This window comes from Rhododendron vialii, chromosome 10a (assembly GCF_030253575.1).
Source record: "Rhododendron vialii isolate Sample 1 chromosome 10a, ASM3025357v1".
Classification (NCBI taxonomy): domain Eukaryota; kingdom Viridiplantae; phylum Streptophyta; class Magnoliopsida; order Ericales; family Ericaceae; genus Rhododendron; species Rhododendron vialii.
In genome coordinates this window covers 8,682,468-8,700,985 of record NC_080566.1, presented here as the reverse complement: position 1 = coordinate 8,700,985, position 18,518 = coordinate 8,682,468, and the positions used below count along the sequence as shown (strand labels likewise).

Below are 18,518 nucleotides of genomic sequence, written 5' to 3'. Positions count from 1 at the left end.
TTGATGTGAAAATAATTTGTATCAAAACAAATGGAGCCTAACAAAAGCATCTCCAACATGTAATTTGTTTTTGTTTAATTTTTGTTTTTGATGTGAAAATATAGGTGTTCGTACTGTTTCTCTAATGAGTTTTATTATCTGATTTTATTATTGACTATGTTGTTTAGTGTGTATTTGGGGTTATGTGAACTGTAAATTTTAGGGTGTTGGAGCTATGTGAACTGTGTATTTCTTGTGTATTTGGGCTATATGAATTGCGTAGTGAATTTGTGTGTTGGGGCAATGTGTATTTTAGTGAATTATGTGAATTGTGTGTATTTTTTCTATGAGAATTGCGTATTTTTCTATGAGAACTGTATAGTTTTCTATGAGAACTGTGTATTTTTCTATGAAAATTGTGTATTTTTGTGAAAACTGTCTATGAAAATTATGTATTTTTTTATGAAAATTGTATATTTTTTTATGCGAATTGTCTATGAGAACTAAGTATTTTTTATGAGAATTGTGTTTTTTCTGTGAGAACTGTCTATGAGAACTGTGTATTTTCTATGAGAATTGTGTATTGTCTATGAGAATTGTATTTTTTCTATGGAAACTGTGTATTTTTTTTATGAGAACTGTGTATTATTCATAAGAACTTTTTATAAGAATTATTATATTTTCTAAGAGAATTGTGTATTTTTTATGAGAACTATGTATTTTAGTGTGTGCTGAGGCTTTGAATTATGTATTTTTCAGTTCTCATAGCTCAGTTCACATAACCGAGCAGTTCTTATAAAACTAACTATAAGACTTGACAATTCTCATAGCCAAAGGTATTTTTCTCCAAAGTTATTTGAGCAATTGAATTGTAATCAGTGTATAGCAAGGCTTTGGCGCAAATAAAACTAACTAAAAATTTAATTACACGAAAAATACACAGTTCCCCTTAGAACATTTATAACTATATTTGATTTTGATTACCTTTTTGTTTTTGTTCAATTTTTTTTCGTGTGTGTATTTTCTATGAAAATTGTGTATTTTTCTATGAGAACTGTGTGTTATTCATGAGAACTGTCTATGAGAATTGAGTATTTTTCTATAAGAACTGTATATTTTTCTATAAGAACTGTGTATTATCTATGAGAACTGTCTATTAAAACCATATATTTTCTATGAGAACTATATATTTTCTATGAGAACTATATATATTTTATGAAAACTGTGTATTTTAGTGTGTGGTAAGACTATGTGAACTGTGTATTTTTCAGTTCACATAGTCCAGTTCTCATAACCTGTTCGCAAAGCTAGTTCTCTATGAGAACAGTCACTTCTCATAGCCAATTCTCATAGAAGTGACTATGAAAACTGACAGTTCTCATAGAACTGACTATGAGAATTGACAGTTCTCATAACCAGTTCATATAACTAAGGGTATTTTTGTCCAAAACAGTTTTCATAGGGACAGTTATCATAGAAATGGTTCTCATAGACAATTCTCATAGAAACAGTTCTCATAGAATTTTCTCATAGCAAATTGTATTTTTTTAATATTTCATAATTTCATATTCAATATGGATCTTGTTTACTAGATATCGTCGAGTAGGTTTCAAAAATATAATTTAAAAAAAAAATGAATATACAACAAAAGATATGACTTTTTGAAATTTAAATAATGTTTTAATGGTGCATCAGTGCTCATGGAGCATTGGATAATTTTTCTATACTAGATACTCTCTAGTTCTGTGCGCTGATACGCGTGAAGGGACAAGGTTGGAATAAAAAATATAAATAATTGTACATGACTAAATGAAGACCGAGCCTAAGTTTTTGACCCGGCCTAAAAATTCCCCAAAAAAAAACTTATTGTGGATGGAAACGACATTGCTGCCAGAGTATGAAAGAAAAGTAAACGTTTGACAGAGTTCCCGGGATGCACCAGATTTGCTGCAAACGGCACGTGACGGTTCCACCCGCCGGTACAGATGTAATCTACGGAACCAACCTCCGTTGAATTAACCGACTACGCTCAGAAGTCAGATAACCAACCGGAGACGAACCATCTTCCCTCATACTGCTGCCAAGCACCATAACAACACCACCGTCATCCCCTCCCCTTGGAAACACTACTTTCAAAATCCGAGCCCTGTACTGTATATATCACCTTCACACAATTTCCTATTCCTTTTCCCTCCGTTTACCGTTGAATTTTGCGCATAAACCGAAGTCTTCATCAACGGCACGGCGTCGCGTCTAGTCTCGTCTCGTCTCCACATGACAAGGAAGTAGTAAAATGGACGTGGAGAGATCGTCGCTGTGCAATTGCGTGGTGAACTTCCTGATCGAGGAGAATTACCTGTTGACGGCGTTCGAGCTCCTCCACGAGCTCCTCGACGACGGCCGCGACGCCCAGGCCATCCGCCTCAAACAGTTGTTCTCCGATCCTGCGCAGTTCCCTCCCGATCAGATCGCTCGCTTCAATTCCCTCCGAGGTACGCAACGCACGTTTCTGCATTTTCACCGACCAGTGTGTGATGTATTGTTGGCTTATTTCTTTATCTAGTCTAGTGTGGCGAATTGATTGCGTCGTTCAATATCGATCCTCATTGTTTTGATTTTGTGAGTTGATGTTGTCGTTCAAGTGTTCTATTTGTAAAACTGGATCGGAATGGCGTCTTGCATCTGTTGTTAGGAAATGTGAGGAAAAATTTGATTGCATGCCTAAATCTTAGGGCCTAGAACACTGATATTTTGTAGGTTACTTGAAGCTCGGGCACAAGTGGTGAGTGCGCGAATTGTGTTATGCAAAAGATGAAACGAGGAAAATCTTGAAGTGAAATTAATCTGTAATGAATTAAAGTAGAAAAGATGAGGAAGAGAAATTGGTAGTAAAAGGGGCAGTTTGTTTTTGGTAGTTTGTTTTTTGATGTTTTTCTTCGCAGTTTGTTTTTGGTAGTGAAAGGGGCAGTTTGGAAAATAAAAATGTGAGGTAGCCTTGAAACTAACGTTCACACGAATCACACCAAAAGGGGTGTTCCCTTTATAGACATTGGAGTGGAAACAAGCTTTTTGAGGCAGTACATTGTTGACTGGTAAATATGATTCCAAATTTGTTCTGATGCAAGTCAGAGTCTTGCTTCAATTTTTTTAGTTAATATTGTCATTAAGGTGTTCTGTTTGTAAAACTGGAGTGGAATGACAGTGTGTATCTGTTGGAAAGAAGCTTGAGGAAAAATTTGATTTTATATGTGGGAGTAGGACGCTGACATTACACAGGTTATTAGTGGAGATAAGCTTTGTGAGGCAGTATATCACTATATCCATTCCACCCGTTGAATGTCGAATACATGATTCCTGTATTCCAAATTGTTTATGACGCAAGTTGGTGTCTATGGGCTCCTCTTTGTTTTGATTGTATGTGCAAATCTTAGGGCTAGGATACTGACATTTCATAGGTTATTAGTGGAAATTAGCTTTGTGAGGCAGTACATAATTTCCGCCCGTTGAATGTCGAATACATGATTTCAATTTTGTTATGACGCAAGTCAGAGTCTATTGGATCCTCGTAGTTTCAAATCGTGTAAGTTAATATTGTCACTGAAGTGTTCTGTTTGTAAAACTAAATTGGAATGACATCTTGTATCTGTTGCTAGGAAGTTTGAGGAAAAATTTGATTCGGGCACAGACATTATAGGTTATTAGCGGAAATATGCTCTCTGATGCAGTACATAAGTTCTGCCTCATGATTCCAAATTTGTTATGATGCAAGTCGGAGTCTATGGAATCCTCATTGTTTCAATTTTGTAAGTTGATATTCATATGATCATTGAAGTGTTCTGTTTGTGAAACTGAATTAGAATGTCATCTTGTATCTGTTGGTAGGAAGTTTGAGGGAAAATATTATGGTGCGCAGTGTGAGGCAGTACATAAGTTGCGCCTGTTGAATGTTGAATACATGATTCCAAATGTGTTCTGATGCAATCATGCAAGTCAGAGTCTATGGGATCAATAACAGTGCGTCACATTACACCCTTTCAGGACAAAATTAATGTAGGGAAGCAGTAGAGGCACTTTATATTTTCTTTTTGTATTTGTCTGGAGGTTTTTAATGTATGGAGTATGAGGGTTGGTTGGAGGGGAGGATTGGTTTTGTGGTTATGTTTCAGATAATTCTGGCCTACTCTGGGGTTTGATTTGGATTAGCCTGTAGTTATTTCAGTTGTGCGATTTGTGATAGTAGGTTTGAATGCATTAAGATGAAGAGAGTTGGGCTTCAAAGTAGCATCTGTAAGGGGAATTAAAAGTTATTATGGTTTGGTTCGAGTTTAAAAGGTGTAAGAAGATCATTAATCCAAAGAAGCAGAAAGGGAATTAGAAGATTGTGCTGGGCATCTCACCTAGATTTCTTGAGGCATTTAGGGTTGGAACTGCAAGACTCAATATTCATAGTCACAAGCAACTCTTCAACGCAAGTTCACAGAGAAAGGCCTTTGTGCTCGAGTAGACCTAAACCCAAAATATATGATCAGTCGATCCCTGACAAAAGTTTTAATCCAATTTCCTGAAATTGACGTTGGGGATCTATTTCCTCCAGTTGGTTTTTTAAGAAACCATGGCTGCAATGAAGTTTCAGGAACCGATTTGGCTCTTATCGTTTCAATCCATGTTCTCCTGGGAGTTTCTCATTCATTATACCTTTTCTTTTTCACTTCACGTAGCATGGATTACAATTCTGATCTCTCTTCCTTGCTAGTGTTTTGTTTTTTTTGCCTTGGTGTATTGCCTTTGGCTGGTGAATTGATGCTTGGGACATGGTGTCCCTGTGGTAAGAATGTTTTTTATTTTTTTTAACATAACTGATTACTTTCTTGCTGCTTATTGATGGAACCAGTCGCGGACCCCCAGAGTCTGCTAGAAGAAAGAGAAGCACTAGCAGAAAAATTGGCATTAACTGAGTATGAGCTTCGTTTGGCCCAAGAAGACACTCGGAAACTAAAAGATGAATTGTTGAAGAAATCCGAGTTGACAATAGATGAATTTACTGGTAATTCCAACACTGCTTCACTTCCAAGGGAATGAGCTTTTGTGCATTTCAGCATGTTGGGGAAGAACATGTTTTTCTGTTTAGTTTCAAACAAATAGTTCTGTATTTTCTTCCCTGCAAGTATATTTCAATTTTTTTTGACATGCTTCAGTTTCTCGAAATAATTCGAATTCCTGAAGGTTAGTTATTTATTTATTTATTTCCCTTTTCTTCCTTTTTATGCGATTGCAATCCGCCATGTTTTTCGTCGGCTCTCTAGCATCCATGTCGAACGTGAGTTCTTACAAGTCAACAAATAAAAACACAGCTGTGAATGCTGGCACCTATGGGCTACGGACAGAGCCAGGACGTCATCCTGATGTGGATGACCAAAAATGACTCTTATGATATCTATTATATTATACAGTGGAAACAAGGAGAGGTTTTCAAAGAAGTGTCCTTTTAACAAATAAGTCTAGCATTGTACTGGCCTCAACTTTTGATCTTTTTAGTTATTTATGGGTCATGCGACTTTATCTTTGCAAAATCTGGTGCCAGAGGTTTAAGGTGGCCAGTGCATCACACGTAGTTGATACTTTTTGTACAGCGTCCTAGAAAGTCTGCAGATTCGGATATTTGGTAAAAACCTAGAAAAGTAGGATACCCTTAAGTCGAGGATACTTTGTAACCTAAATATTTTACTTGGCATTGCAATATGCATAAAAATGTAACCAAAAGCAAGAATACACTCATTTGTTGTTACTTGTATCTATCAAGCATCCAATACGTGCCATTGATGCCAAAACCAAAACCAAAAGCAAGCTAATGGAAACATAAATCACAATTAGGATTCGTTAATGCACGTGCATTTTGGATATGATGATAGGGGAAACGGGTAACTTTTTCTATTTCTCGTAGGTTTTAATTTTCACGTTTGATCCAAGTAACATATTTCCTTGCCATTTCCAGCGTATCGTGCTGCTGTATCCCAAATTGAATAGTTGAAGAGTAATTTTTGGATACTGATATAAGACCAGCCATGCTATATGTACGGAGTGGTGGGGCTACTATGAAGCAACATGCGAGTAAGATGGGTGTAGCTGAGATGAGAATTTTGAGATGGATGTGTTGTAACTCCTCAGTGGGATGGTTGGGGTAGCACCGATAGAAGATAACAATAGAGCGAATAGATTGAGGTGGTTTGGAGATGTCTATCATAGATGGGTCAATGCAGTAGTTAGGAGGAGTGATATGGTTAAGGTATGTGATAACCCTAAATGGAGGGGTAGACCAAAATTTACTTTTAGAGGCAGTCGTTCACAAATACTTAGGTTTCTTGAATACGATACGGGACACGATTTCTTTGACAGAATTCAATGGAGACAATGGAAATATGTGATTGAGACTTAAGGCTCAATTTGGTTTGGTGTGTGTATATGTATATATACATACACTTATATTTGGAGATTGGTCCTTGAGGCTGGTTTGGTTTGGTGTGTATATTGATATATACACAATTACACATACAATTATTTATTGGAACAAAATGAGTCGCTATTTCTCTTGGTTGGCATATATTAATCAAACTAAATTACATTTTGCAGGGTCCAATGCAGATGTTTCCACAAATAACGGGCCTGATTCCCAACAAGGTAAGAGAGAAACTTCGTATTCTGATTTGGGCCCTTTGAAGGACAATGAACGTCGAGATATCAACTGTGCTGTGAAGGAATATTTGCTGTTAGCTGGACACCGTCTCACTGCCATGACATTTTATGAAGAGGTATCAGACTATCAGTGCTTTTGCCTTTTTCTTGCTTTACCTTTTGCAACCCAATTGAAACTGGAAATGATTTCTGTAAAATGTGAATGCGAAATAGTGAATTGCATAGATATACATAGTAGTATTATACATGTGTGGGTGACCAGGGGCAAGTGGGATTGCTGAGGGGCTCTTAAAGGTGGAGTCATTGCAAGCTTTGACCATGGTAGGTTGAGGAGGAGCTAGCCAAGGCACTCTTCAAACAGAGAGAATGGCAATGTGGAGCTAGGAGGTGTAAGGTTTATTGTACATGTGATGGTGATGATTTGGATATTGCATGGGCTGTCGTCATATAGGGAAAGTCCTCTTGAGGGCCAGCTTGGTCCTAGGACTGGTGGTTGGTCACTTGGTCCTCAGTGGCCCTCGACATGGATGGTTCAAGAGTTTCAAGTCGACCTTGGAGGCTAGTTATAATTGGTGTGGGAACTCATATCATGGGACATCAGGGCAAAGTTAGGTGGTAGATGTGGGGACACTGTCGTCCTAGCCTCCTAGGTTGCAGACATGTCAGAAGTAGGTTTCTCTTAACTGGTTTGATGTTTTGCCTTCGTGGAAAAGTATGTTAGGGCCTTTGTCACACCCCGCCCTGGAACGGCACCCGGAGTGGGCCCAACCCGACATGGCCACGTGGCATTCTACACAAAAGAACAACACTAAACGACTAACCAAACAGGAAACAGAATAAAAAAAACCCCAGCTGAAGACTTAACATTAATATGAACAAGGTGTCAACGAACTTTGCAAACATATGTAGTACATAAGATGCCTTGTAACCCAACACAAGTAATTAGACATAAACGGAGCTCCCAACATAATTACAAACTTGAAGTCATAAAGTACTTGACCACATTAGTCACAAAATGAGTTTAGCAAAAGTAAGAGTTTGACCCAACATAACCAACTCGATCACAAACACTAACACTTGATGCAAAACCAAGTGTTCCCTAAACGCCAACGGGTAGTGGACCAACTCTACGACCACCTGTGACCTGGCAATCCAAAAAGGAAAACCAAAGGGTGTGAGATATAAAATACATTCAATAAAATTCCACGATACCCGAAGGAACACCTCACTTGAATGTAACTCACACAAACATAGCATAAATATTCAAATGAACAACACACATAATCACAACACATGCGGTGGCACGTCTGCCACGATCCCATATACCCCAGGAGTGGTGTCCCACACACCATGCTCCCAACTACCTTTAATTAGGCGGCATGGCTTACGACATGGTGTGCCTCACACGCAAAGCTTCGGCGGTATCGACCAAAGTATCGACCAAAGTATGCCAAAGTATGGTTTCGGCACCTCCCGAATGACCGGTTCTTTACCCAACCACAAGCTAACTCGTATTAGTTACGAATTCCATGAATACTCGGCACAAAGTTATAAAGCTAATAAGAAGTTAAACAATGTCCAACGAATACTAATATGTGCATATCAATACCTACAAGTGTCCCAAAACAAGCATAAAGTACCAATATGACATAACGCCTAAAATCAGTTTGCAAACTTACGACCAACTTGTCTTATTTTGGCTATAAATTCTTATTGGTTTAGAATTAGATCATTAGACCACCACCAAAGGAAAGTAGACTTTCAGCACATCAATTTCGATATATAGTATGCCCAAAATAGAGTTCTGATGAAAAAGTTATGCCCGTCCGAAGTTTTTCCAAAAATGCTGATTTTCAATCTCTACCAGTAGGACAAATTTCCTACCGGTAGGAAACCTCAAAAACACAAAAATGACACCACTGGACAGCGTTTCTACCGGTAGGGACAAAACTCCTACCGGTAGGACCTGGATTTTCAGCCAAAAATCAAGCACGAACACATCTAACTCCACACCTCCACACCCCACCAAACTCATACCCAAACTTCACCAAAACACACATAAACACCAACCTCCTCACAACAACACAATCATATGCATCAAAACAAGTATAACTACACAAGTGAAAGTATTCAAGATATGGGGTTCCTTGAGTTCAACACTCAAACCATACCCCCATCCATGGAATTCAATCCACAAGAATCCAAATACAACCCAATAAATAAGGAAATTACCTTGCTAGAACTTCAATCTAAGAGTATGTAAGCACAAAACCCACTTCTCCTCTTCTTCTCTTCTCAACCGTCTCTCTCTCTCTCTCTCTCTCTCTCTCTCTCTCTCTCTCTCTCTCTCAACGTACAAGGGATAAGAATGGGGAGAAATATCTCCCCCAGGATATTTGTAAACCTATAGAAAAGTTATCATATGCAAGCGAGACCCATTGCTAACTTATGTTCCAATCACAAATCACACACAAGACCCTCGCAAGTTCTATTGCATGCAATCTAACCCCGAATCGCATAGTTAGATTAAAAGTAACTAAAGTACCGAAATATCCGGGACGGGTATTACAGCCTTGGACAAACTCTTGACCTCGAGCCTCCAAACCACGAGTTCTTCGATGGCCCAGAGCGAGGTACTTAGGCCCAGCTCCCAGCGTTGAACATCTGTCTTCGGAGTTGGCAGTTGCTAGTTGGATGGGCTGAGGTTTTGCGACCGAGCAACGACTGCTGAGGTCATGTTTAGGCTGGAGGTTGGCGTATTGAAGGTTCCTTAGGTACACTATGACAGGATTGGGGGTTATGTCATTGAGGTCTTGTATGGAACTTACTGCTGAGCTCTAGTAGGCGTCCAACATGGAAATTTGTTAGGAGGACACGCGGAGCCTCCTTACGGAATTAGCAAGCGGCACTAGCCGTGCCATATGATGGTGGTTTCATTTGCACCGCCGACTTCCTTCTTTTAGGGAAAAGATTTCTTTGCTTTGATTTTGTGCATAGCTATTCTGGTGTCAAATCCACTTTGAATTTGATAAATGCATTGCGTGGTATCATTAGCTGGGGAACCCATGCTGCTAGGTGGCACTGCCACAAGGCACAATACGAATGGCGGACAACCACTTGGGTTAGCCTCGTGCCGAGGCCAAACCAATATGCCTACATGTACGACGTTCTGCATAGCTTCTTAAGTATTAATATAAAAAAGCGCGTATGGATGTGAACCAAGTTCTTTATAATGTTGTACGAGTAATAGGCTTGTCCAAGAAGGTGGTCCCTTAACCTTATCAACAGCCTCCATTTTGGTCATCTGGGTCAGTTCAGCTGTTGAGTTACTTGTTTAAGTTTGTCTGATATACACCGTTTATACTATTCTATTCTTTATTGAGCTAACAGATTTTGTGGTGATGTAAATTCTTGTAGCAAAACAGAATCATCAAAAGCTCTATAAAGTTGTTTCACCCAGGATAAGAGTCTTGGTTCATTTATCTAGAGTCTTAGAAAAATAAATGTTGTGTTACCTTCTCATGTATTTTTCACAACAGGTTACCGGCCAGAATCTAGATAATTGGGACAACTCGAATGCATGTGTACCAGATGCCCTGCGTCACTACTATTACCAGTACCTCTCATCCACTGCAGAGGCTGCTGAGGTATTTCCTGAAACATAGATCTTTTGTTTTCCTGAAACATAAATGGTGTGAGCAAGTTGTTCATTGCGTCATCTAAAAGAGACTGCAGATGAATTAGTGGCCTTGTATTGATAAATGATCATTGGACAGTATCGTCTATTGAGAGTTGGGGCGGAATTTTTAAAACTGGATTTTTATTGGCAAATGCTTTGGGACCTCGTTCATTCAAGGCTTGGACACTTTCACGCTCAACTAGTTTTTGATGATTGATGTTTGTGGAATTTTCTGATATTTGGTTTAAATCTTGCTGCTGTAACCCAACATAAATGAGACAGCTTACCTATGCTGCAGGAAAAAATAGCAATGCTTCGGGAAAATGAGTCTCTGCAAAAGGAAAATGATAAGCTCAAACATGAAAAGACCAATTTGCTGAAAAGCAAAGATGTGGCTGATGGCCAAGTCACTGCATTAACAAGATCCTTGGAAACTTTACAGAAGGATCTCAAGGACAAAGAGATTCTGGTAATTTTCCCTAATTAAACTCCCATCTTGTTAAAGCATTTGCACTCATATATGCATACTTATAGGCTATAGCTGATCATGATTTTCAGGTGCAAAGTTTGAAGCAGTCATTGGAACGCCAAAGAAAGGAGCTCAATGACTGCAGAGCAGAAATCACTTCACTGAAAATGCATATTGAAGGTTCCCGATCTGGACGAAGTTTGCTAGCTGGTGATAGTGAACACATGCAATCAGGGTCCCTAGACAGCTACAAGGAAGAAATAAAATTGCTACAGAAGGAAATAGAAAGCTTAAAGACTAGAAAATATATTACGGAAAAATCTAATAATGATGACTCAGAGTTAATAGAGATAAAAGACAAAGTTGTTGATGTCCAAGAAGACAATGCTGGGATGTCTCCAGTTGAGATCACGTCTGGAGTTCCAGAAACTGTGGGTGTTCAAGCACTGGAAAATGAAAACTCTGATGACACGAGCGATAAACCTGAGGCTTTAACAGGAGAGACATTAGTAATTTTTCCAAATGGTATTGATGGAGCTATTGGGAGTGCTGAGAATATCCATGAACACGATGCTGAACCACTATCAGTAGATAATGGGCAACCTCTAAAATCAGACAGTCTAGGTATTGAACCAGCTCGTGAAAAGATTGTAAGTTACCATACCAGCCTTCGTCTTTAGAGTAAAGTTTGGGTCCAACACAAGGGGACAAATTGTCAATAATATATCTAAAATATCTTTCTTATTTTTCCAGGGTTTTGAAACCATTCAGATCCTCTCGGATGCATTGCCTAAAATTGTTCCTTACGTTCTAATAAACCACCGTGAGGTTTGTTTGTTTGTAATTTCTCGTTTCATTATTTTGGCTATCATTCTTGCTGCTTTTGTTGGACTTATGGTGTCTTCTGAATGTTTGCTTGCAGGAGCTTCTTCCTCTGATAATGTGTGCTATCGAGCGCCATCCGGAGAGCAGCACGCGAGATTCCTTGACCCACACGTTGTTTAACTTAATTAAACGTCCAGATGAACAGCAGAGACGAATTATTATGGACGTAAGTTTTTCTAACTTCCCAAGGCACAATTATTTGTAAGATATGCTTATGATTTAAACATGGTAATGTTGTTGCTCTGTTCAGGCGTGTGTTACACTTGCTAAGAATGTGGGAGAAATGAGAACAGAGACAGAATTGCTCCCCCAGTGTTGGGAACAGGTGAGCTTAAAAGTTCAGTTTGCAAGTACTCTCTTTTTGGTTTAATTAATTTGTTTCTTTTGTTAATTTGATAGATTCTGATATTTCTGGTTTTGGGGAATGCAGATTAATCACATGTATGAGGAGCGCAGGCTTCTTGTTGCTCAATCATGTGGAGAGCTTGCAGAATTTGTCCGTCCTGAGATTCGCGATTCTCTTATCTTGTCTATCGTGCAACAACTCATAGAGGATTCTGGAACTGTTGTCCGTGAGGCTGCTGCTCATAATCTGGCTTTGCTGCTTCCCCTCTTCCCAAACCTAGACAAATATTTCAAGGTCAGCCTCACTAAATATGCTTCGAGGCAATCATGGAGAAGAAATCTGACTTGACAGAATTTCCTACAATGTAAGCTAAATGGTCTAGGGAATGGAGCATTTTCCCCCGATCATAATATGATGACTTACAAGTAAAAAGAAAAAAAGTTTCTCCAATTTCTCTTTGTTGTTTTTGGTAGGTTGAGGAGATGATGTTTCAGTTGGTTTGCGATCCCTCTGGTGTGGTTGTAGATACAACAATCAAAGAGTTAGTTCCCTCTTTAGTAAAATGGGGGGATAAATTGGATCATATCTTACGAGTTCTGCTCTCTCACATTATAAGTTCTGCTCAGGTATTATTTCTCAGCTATTGCATAAACCATGTAATACTGTGATCCCTAAACTACCAGACATTTATTGACAATCATTGATAACTTTGGCAGCGTTGTCCACCTCTTTCGGGGGTCGAAGGTTCTGTTGAATCGCATCTCCGTGTTCTAGGGGAAAGAGAGCGCTGGAATGTTGATGTCTTACTACGGTTGCTGGAAGAATTGCTTCCATTTGTGCATCAGAAAGCTATCGAGACTTGTCCATTTCCGAGCCATTCCGAAAATGCAGGAACATTATTTTCTACTTCCTTGCTTGAACAATATGCGGGGTAAGTGGTGTTGACCAAAAATTCACCTACCTTTTCCAGTTCCATTGTGGTACAGAACTTATTGTCTTCCATAATATTGGGATGGCTGCCAAAAATCTAGCTGCTGCAATAGTGCTTCTGATAAGTTTTTATGGTTGGCCAGGGATTACGCAGAATGGCCTGCATTTGAATGGCTGCACACTGACTGCTTGCCCGATTTGATTCGACTTGCATCTCTGTTACCTCAGAAGGAAGATACTCTCAGAAATCGAATCACAAAGGCAATTTTATATGCTTTTTCCTTTGCTGTTTGGCAGTTTGGGTGCTTTTGGTTTTATCATGTCTGTTTTGTTTTGCATAATATTACCGGTCATGCATTAGTCACTGACCTAGACATTGGCAATGCAGTTTTTGTTGGCTGTATCTGAGAGTTTTGGAGATGATTATCTTACACACATCATGCTGCCCGTGTTCTTGGTAGCAGTTGGTGACAATGCTGATTTTAAATTTTTGCCTTCTACCATCCAGTCAAGAATAAGAGGTATTGACTTTTGGAATCCATTCGTGATGACTGTTTATATTATCAAATCATTATTTGTGCTATTGGAGGCTCATTGCTTCTTGTTGCTACAGGATTGAGACCAAAAACTGCTGTAGCTGAGAGACTTGCTGCTATGTGTGTCCTACCACTTCTCTTGGCAGGGGTGTTAGGATCTCCTAGTAAGCAAAAACAATTAACAGACTACTTGAGTAATCTGTTATTTCAAAGTGCAGTGCAGGAGGGTCAGCCATCAAAGCACCATACTGAGATTGTTAACCCTGTTCGCTTCCTCTGGTTGGTACTTTTCTGAGAAAGTTTCATTGTACAGAGCTTATGGTTGGTTTGAAGTTTTGCACCTTTTACATAATGCAGTACATTTGAAGAACATCATAACATGATTTTCAACATCTTATGGGAAATGGTTGTAAGCTCCGACGTAAATATGAAAATCAGTGCTGCCAATCTGTTTAAAGTTAGTGTAAGTTCTATCATTCTCCTGGAGGTTTTGTTTCTGATTACTTCTAGATTATGTGAAAGTATTTGATATCATTCTCTTGATAGGTACCATATATTGATGCCAAAGTGGCTTCAACTCATGTTGTGCCTGCTCTTATTACTCTTGGATCTGACCAAAACTTGAACGTGAAGTATGGGAGCATCGACGCATTTGGAGCTGTGGCACAGCATTTTAAAAATGACATGGTATGGTATTTTTTGACATCGGTTTCAAAATTTATATTTTCGATACAGTGGATTCAATTCATCTGGGTGATCAAGTTTTACGTTTTTATTAGATTGTTGACAAAATACGTGTTCAAATGGATGCTTTTCTTGAAGATGGATCACATGAAGCTACAATTGCTGTGGTCCGTGCATTGGTGGTGGCTGTGCCTCATACGACAGATAGACTTAGAGATTATATCCTGAACCCTTTTTTCTTGATAAATTACTGTGGTTTCACGTATTCAGAATATTATCGTCCTTGGTACTCATTTTATATGTTCCATTTGTTCCTCGTACTAGATTTTTTCAGTTTCCTCCTTGACTTGGTATACATCTTTTGACAAAGATTTTCCAACTTACAAGCACACCCTTTCCTACAAGTGATGTGAGGCGTCGTCGTGAGAGAGCTAATGCGTTTTGTGAATCAATCCGTGCTCTAGATGCTACAGGTTTGCTTCTTTCAAGTTCCAAGTATCAGAAAACGCTTTATTTTTCTTTTTTATGTGATTGAGGGACTTCCAAGTTCCATGTTCGTATCACCTGCCACAGTGTTCATGATAGTTCTGGATGAGGTCTTTCATGAAAGAAGTTTTGCACCGTGAATGTTTTTCAAATATTCTGCTCTTCAATAGGTTTTGCCTTTCTGATCGACTTGTTATACATTGGCATTTTCTGTTCCTACATTATGATCTCTCATAAGGTGTAGGAATTGGGAATCTTGATATATTCTGAAAACAGACGTTGGAGAAGGGGTTGTGAGATGAATGGTCAACTGATTTTTGTCATTAAGGTACTTGCAAGGGGATTACTTTTTGATTAACAAGCAAATATTTCCTTGCTCTATCTCTCTAGTTTCAGAACTTGTTTAACAAGGCGAAGATTTCCAATGTCCCAGTAGATGCATTAGGGGGCGTATGGAAATGAAATTTATTATCTTTTCATTCGACGTGTATTTACATGGAAGATTTCGCATTCATTATCTGTATATATGCACACTTGTACATAAATAGAGATGGAGGGAGGTGCGAGTAGAAGAGTAGAAACAGAAACATGTAAGAAACAAAAGATATTCGCTGGAGTGTAGAGGATTGTGGTTTCTTGGTCAGAAACCTTACTCTAGCTAGAAAAACCTTCAAATTTTAGGTGGAATTATGTAGAGATTCCTTTATTACAGTGTTAAAAACACAGGATTTCCAATTCCTTTGAGCCAACTTCTTTTTTGTAAAATCCACAAATTGAGCCAACTTCATTTTTTGTAGAGTTCATTCACAAACTTTGGAAGAAAGACTGGTTTAACTGAGTTGAAAAGATTTATGCTCACAGGGGAATTTATAGTTGCGAAAGCTTTAGAAAAGCCAAAAATCAGGATCTTGTTTTGCTTGGCGGAGGTGGCCTAATGTATTAGCATGGATAGCGATAGATATACATTCGAAAGAGTTCATCTCTCTATTCGGCTGTATTTTTGTTGGGAACTCTTTATGATTTACTGCTGTTACCTGTTAACATTGTTGACTATCACTAGCCTCACTAGCCCCATTTATATAACTGGATGTAATTTCCATCTCTACTTACTGCAGATCTACCCGCTAATAGTGTGAGAGATTTACTGCTCCCAACAATACAGAATCTGTTGAAAGACCCCGATGCGCTCGATCCAGCACATAAAGAAGCGCTGGAAATCGTAATGAAGGAAAGAGGAGGTGGAACTTTTGAGGCTATTAGTAAGGTGATGGGTGCTCATCTTGGGCTTGCATCATCCGTAAGCAGTTTCTTTGGTGAAGGTGGCCTATTAGGGAAGAAGGAAACCGGAGACCCCTCACCACCGCCACCTGAGCCGCAAGTCGAGTCTCCTAAACCTGTTCCACCACAGCAATCTCCAGTTGAGGACACGAGGTTTAGGCGGATCATGCGGGGTGGTTTCAGTGACATGCTCAGAGGCAAAACAAAGAGCAGCGAGGAAAATCCCCCGAGCCAATAAAAATTAAACCCGAAAGTTTTTTTTTTTTCCTTCTGGAAATTATTTTGGGTGGCGGAAGCTGGAATCTTGTTTGTTTTTTTGGTACACTGGAAAGGAAATAAACAAACTAGAAACGCTCAAAAGCCACACCCTGCATGTCCGCCTCAAGCGGCGGAATGATATCATCTGGCGGAATGGCATGCAACACCATCTTGTCGTCTTGATTGACACCTATATTGGCAAGTCTATTTGCTACTTCACTCGCGAATCTTGTTTTGTTTTTTAATTCTTCCACATGATGTTTAGAACATTCTTTGCCCCATATCCGGAAAGGTTGAAAGTTTTTGAATCCGATGGATATAGAGTAATAAAACATTTTTTGTCTTCCACTTGTGACTGTTTCTCTCATGTTACTGTTTTCGTCATGTATCGACTTAATCAGATTAATTTGGAAGCTTTGTTCCGTTTTGGCCTCCTAGAGGGCTAGAACTACCCCTTTCTCTGAGCACAGTTTTTAATTAGTTTTCTTTCCACTTAATACTCTGATCTCTCTCTATTTATTATCCAAAAAACCGTTATCAAATAACTTTGTTTCTTTTGTGTTCCGGTTTCCGTGTCAATATTTCCCTTGGGTCGATATTTCCCTTTTTCATGTTGGAATGTATGGTATTCTCTAAAACTATGTGATAAAGTACTAAAGGGCTTATCCTTGTTAAATTTTACGAAGATCAAACATTTCAAATTTTGGGGCCTGTGAGGTCTGCTGGTTGTTAGCAAGACCTTGAGATTAGTGAAGGCACGCATAAGTTGACCAGACACTCTTAAAACTAAGAATTTTAATGCGAGAAGTTGAAACAAAATCTACAATTAAAAATTCGATTGCCATTATAAACCTTCAATTTACGTTTCTTAGTCCATTAGATTGTGTATGTTTTCACTTATAGCCTTAAATTTTTTTTTCTTATAACCAATAAATTGAATGGTTTATGTTCTAAAACACGACGATAATCCAATTTATACTATTTGTTTCATGTATCTACCAATATTCAATCAATTTAATTTTTTTTCATAGATGTTGATCAATGCAAGGCATATGAAATGAATAGTTTTGGATCATTGTTATGAGCTTACGGTAGAACCAAAAAATTGAGATTTTATGAGGTTATGAGGATAGTGGTATGGGGGTGAGTTGAACTTTGAGACTTTTTGTATTTGATGTGGTGGTAGCGGTAGATCTACCACAAGAACAATGCCGGTGGTGTATATATATATCTCACATCTAAACCAAGTGCGAATTCGTCGAGAAAACAATTCTCTAGATTAACGCACGTAGAGAATAAACTTACTAGGAACTAAGTTTAAATTTTTTTGGATAAATTAACTGAACAAAAAGTGGCCATTAGTAACGAAATTTTTTTTTGTGGTACATTTAACCAAATTTTGGATATTCTTTTTGTGTTGTGTTATTAAAGCGGGATTCATAAATAGTATTCCGTCCTGAAATTCATAATATTCCTAATTTCTTGATAAATACATATATTTAAAAAAGGAGCGAAAATTCCTAATCCTGATATCTACAGATTCCAAATCTGAAATCCCTTGGAATGAAAGCCGAAGGCATAAAAATCTTTAATCAAGGAACCGGCTCCTCTCAAGTTTTACTCTCTTTGGTCACTGTCCAGTTTTCACTTTTGTGGGCCCATCTAGGTCTCACAAAAACGATCGAAACCGTTCATGTTGTAGATCTCGTCAAGATATTCAACCTGATCCAAAAATCATTTTGATTGGATACCGTTCGATATTTGATTGGCACATATTTATATTGAAAAACACAAATGAATGGGTTCGAATCTAATGCGAACTATATATTTTCTTTAATTTAAATGTGTGCAGATCGAGTATCAAATGGTATCCGATCAAAATAATTTTTATTGGTGGGGTACAAGTTCACGACAATATTTACAACATGAACGGTTTCGATCATTGTTTTGGGCTTGAGATGGGCCGACAAAAGTTGAAACTGGACAATGACCGGAGAGAGTAAAACTTGAGAGGAGCCGGTTCCTTTAGTGCTAGAACCACAGCAATTCCACAATATTATGTGTGCAAGAGTTTGTGGTTCTATCATTTTTACTTTCTTTAAATCATAATCCTAAGACCATCCACAGTGGCATAATCAAAAGCAAATTATTTTTAAAGTTAACAATATTGAGGTAAAAGATGGCTCACAATGGTATAATCAAACTTAAGAACATTCTTAGAAATAATCAAATTTTGAGCTTTGGATAACCAAAACTAGCAACTTTTTTCAATAATCAAAATTTGTGGATCTCACACCA

At 38.4% G+C, this 18,518-nt stretch overlaps 1 protein-coding gene across 6 annotated transcripts; it reads left to right on the top strand.

Moving 5' to 3' along the window:
• The first annotated feature begins 1,863 nt into the window (after positions 1 to 1,863).
• Positions 1,864 to 16,671, top strand: LOC131303769 (uncharacterized). Of its 6 annotated transcripts, none has more exons than XR_009192184.1 (20): positions 1,864 to 2,471; positions 4,871 to 5,023; positions 6,607 to 6,785; positions 10,209 to 10,316; positions 10,647 to 10,817; positions 10,907 to 11,467; positions 11,571 to 11,645; positions 11,740 to 11,868; positions 11,953 to 12,027; positions 12,133 to 12,342; positions 12,522 to 12,674; positions 12,765 to 12,979; positions 13,122 to 13,239; positions 13,367 to 13,499; positions 13,592 to 13,793; positions 13,872 to 13,977; positions 14,061 to 14,201; positions 14,337 to 14,419; positions 14,557 to 14,671; positions 15,800 to 15,834. XR_009192184.1 is itself a non-coding variant. In XM_058330762.1 (20 exons), exons 1-20 carry the CDS (start codon positions 2,273 to 2,275, stop codon positions 16,198 to 16,200), a joined length of 3,570 nt encoding a protein of 1,189 aa, XP_058186745.1. In that variant the 5' UTR covers positions 1,866 to 2,272; the 3' UTR covers positions 16,201 to 16,671. The 6 variants fall into 6 exon arrangements, 1 of the variants encoding a protein (XP_058186745.1); XR_009192183.1 differs by having other exon boundaries at positions 14,277 to 14,419; XM_058330762.1 differs by having other exon boundaries at positions 1,866 to 2,471; positions 14,294 to 14,419; positions 15,800 to 16,671.
• Positions 16,672 to 18,518: the final 1,847 nt, after the last annotated feature.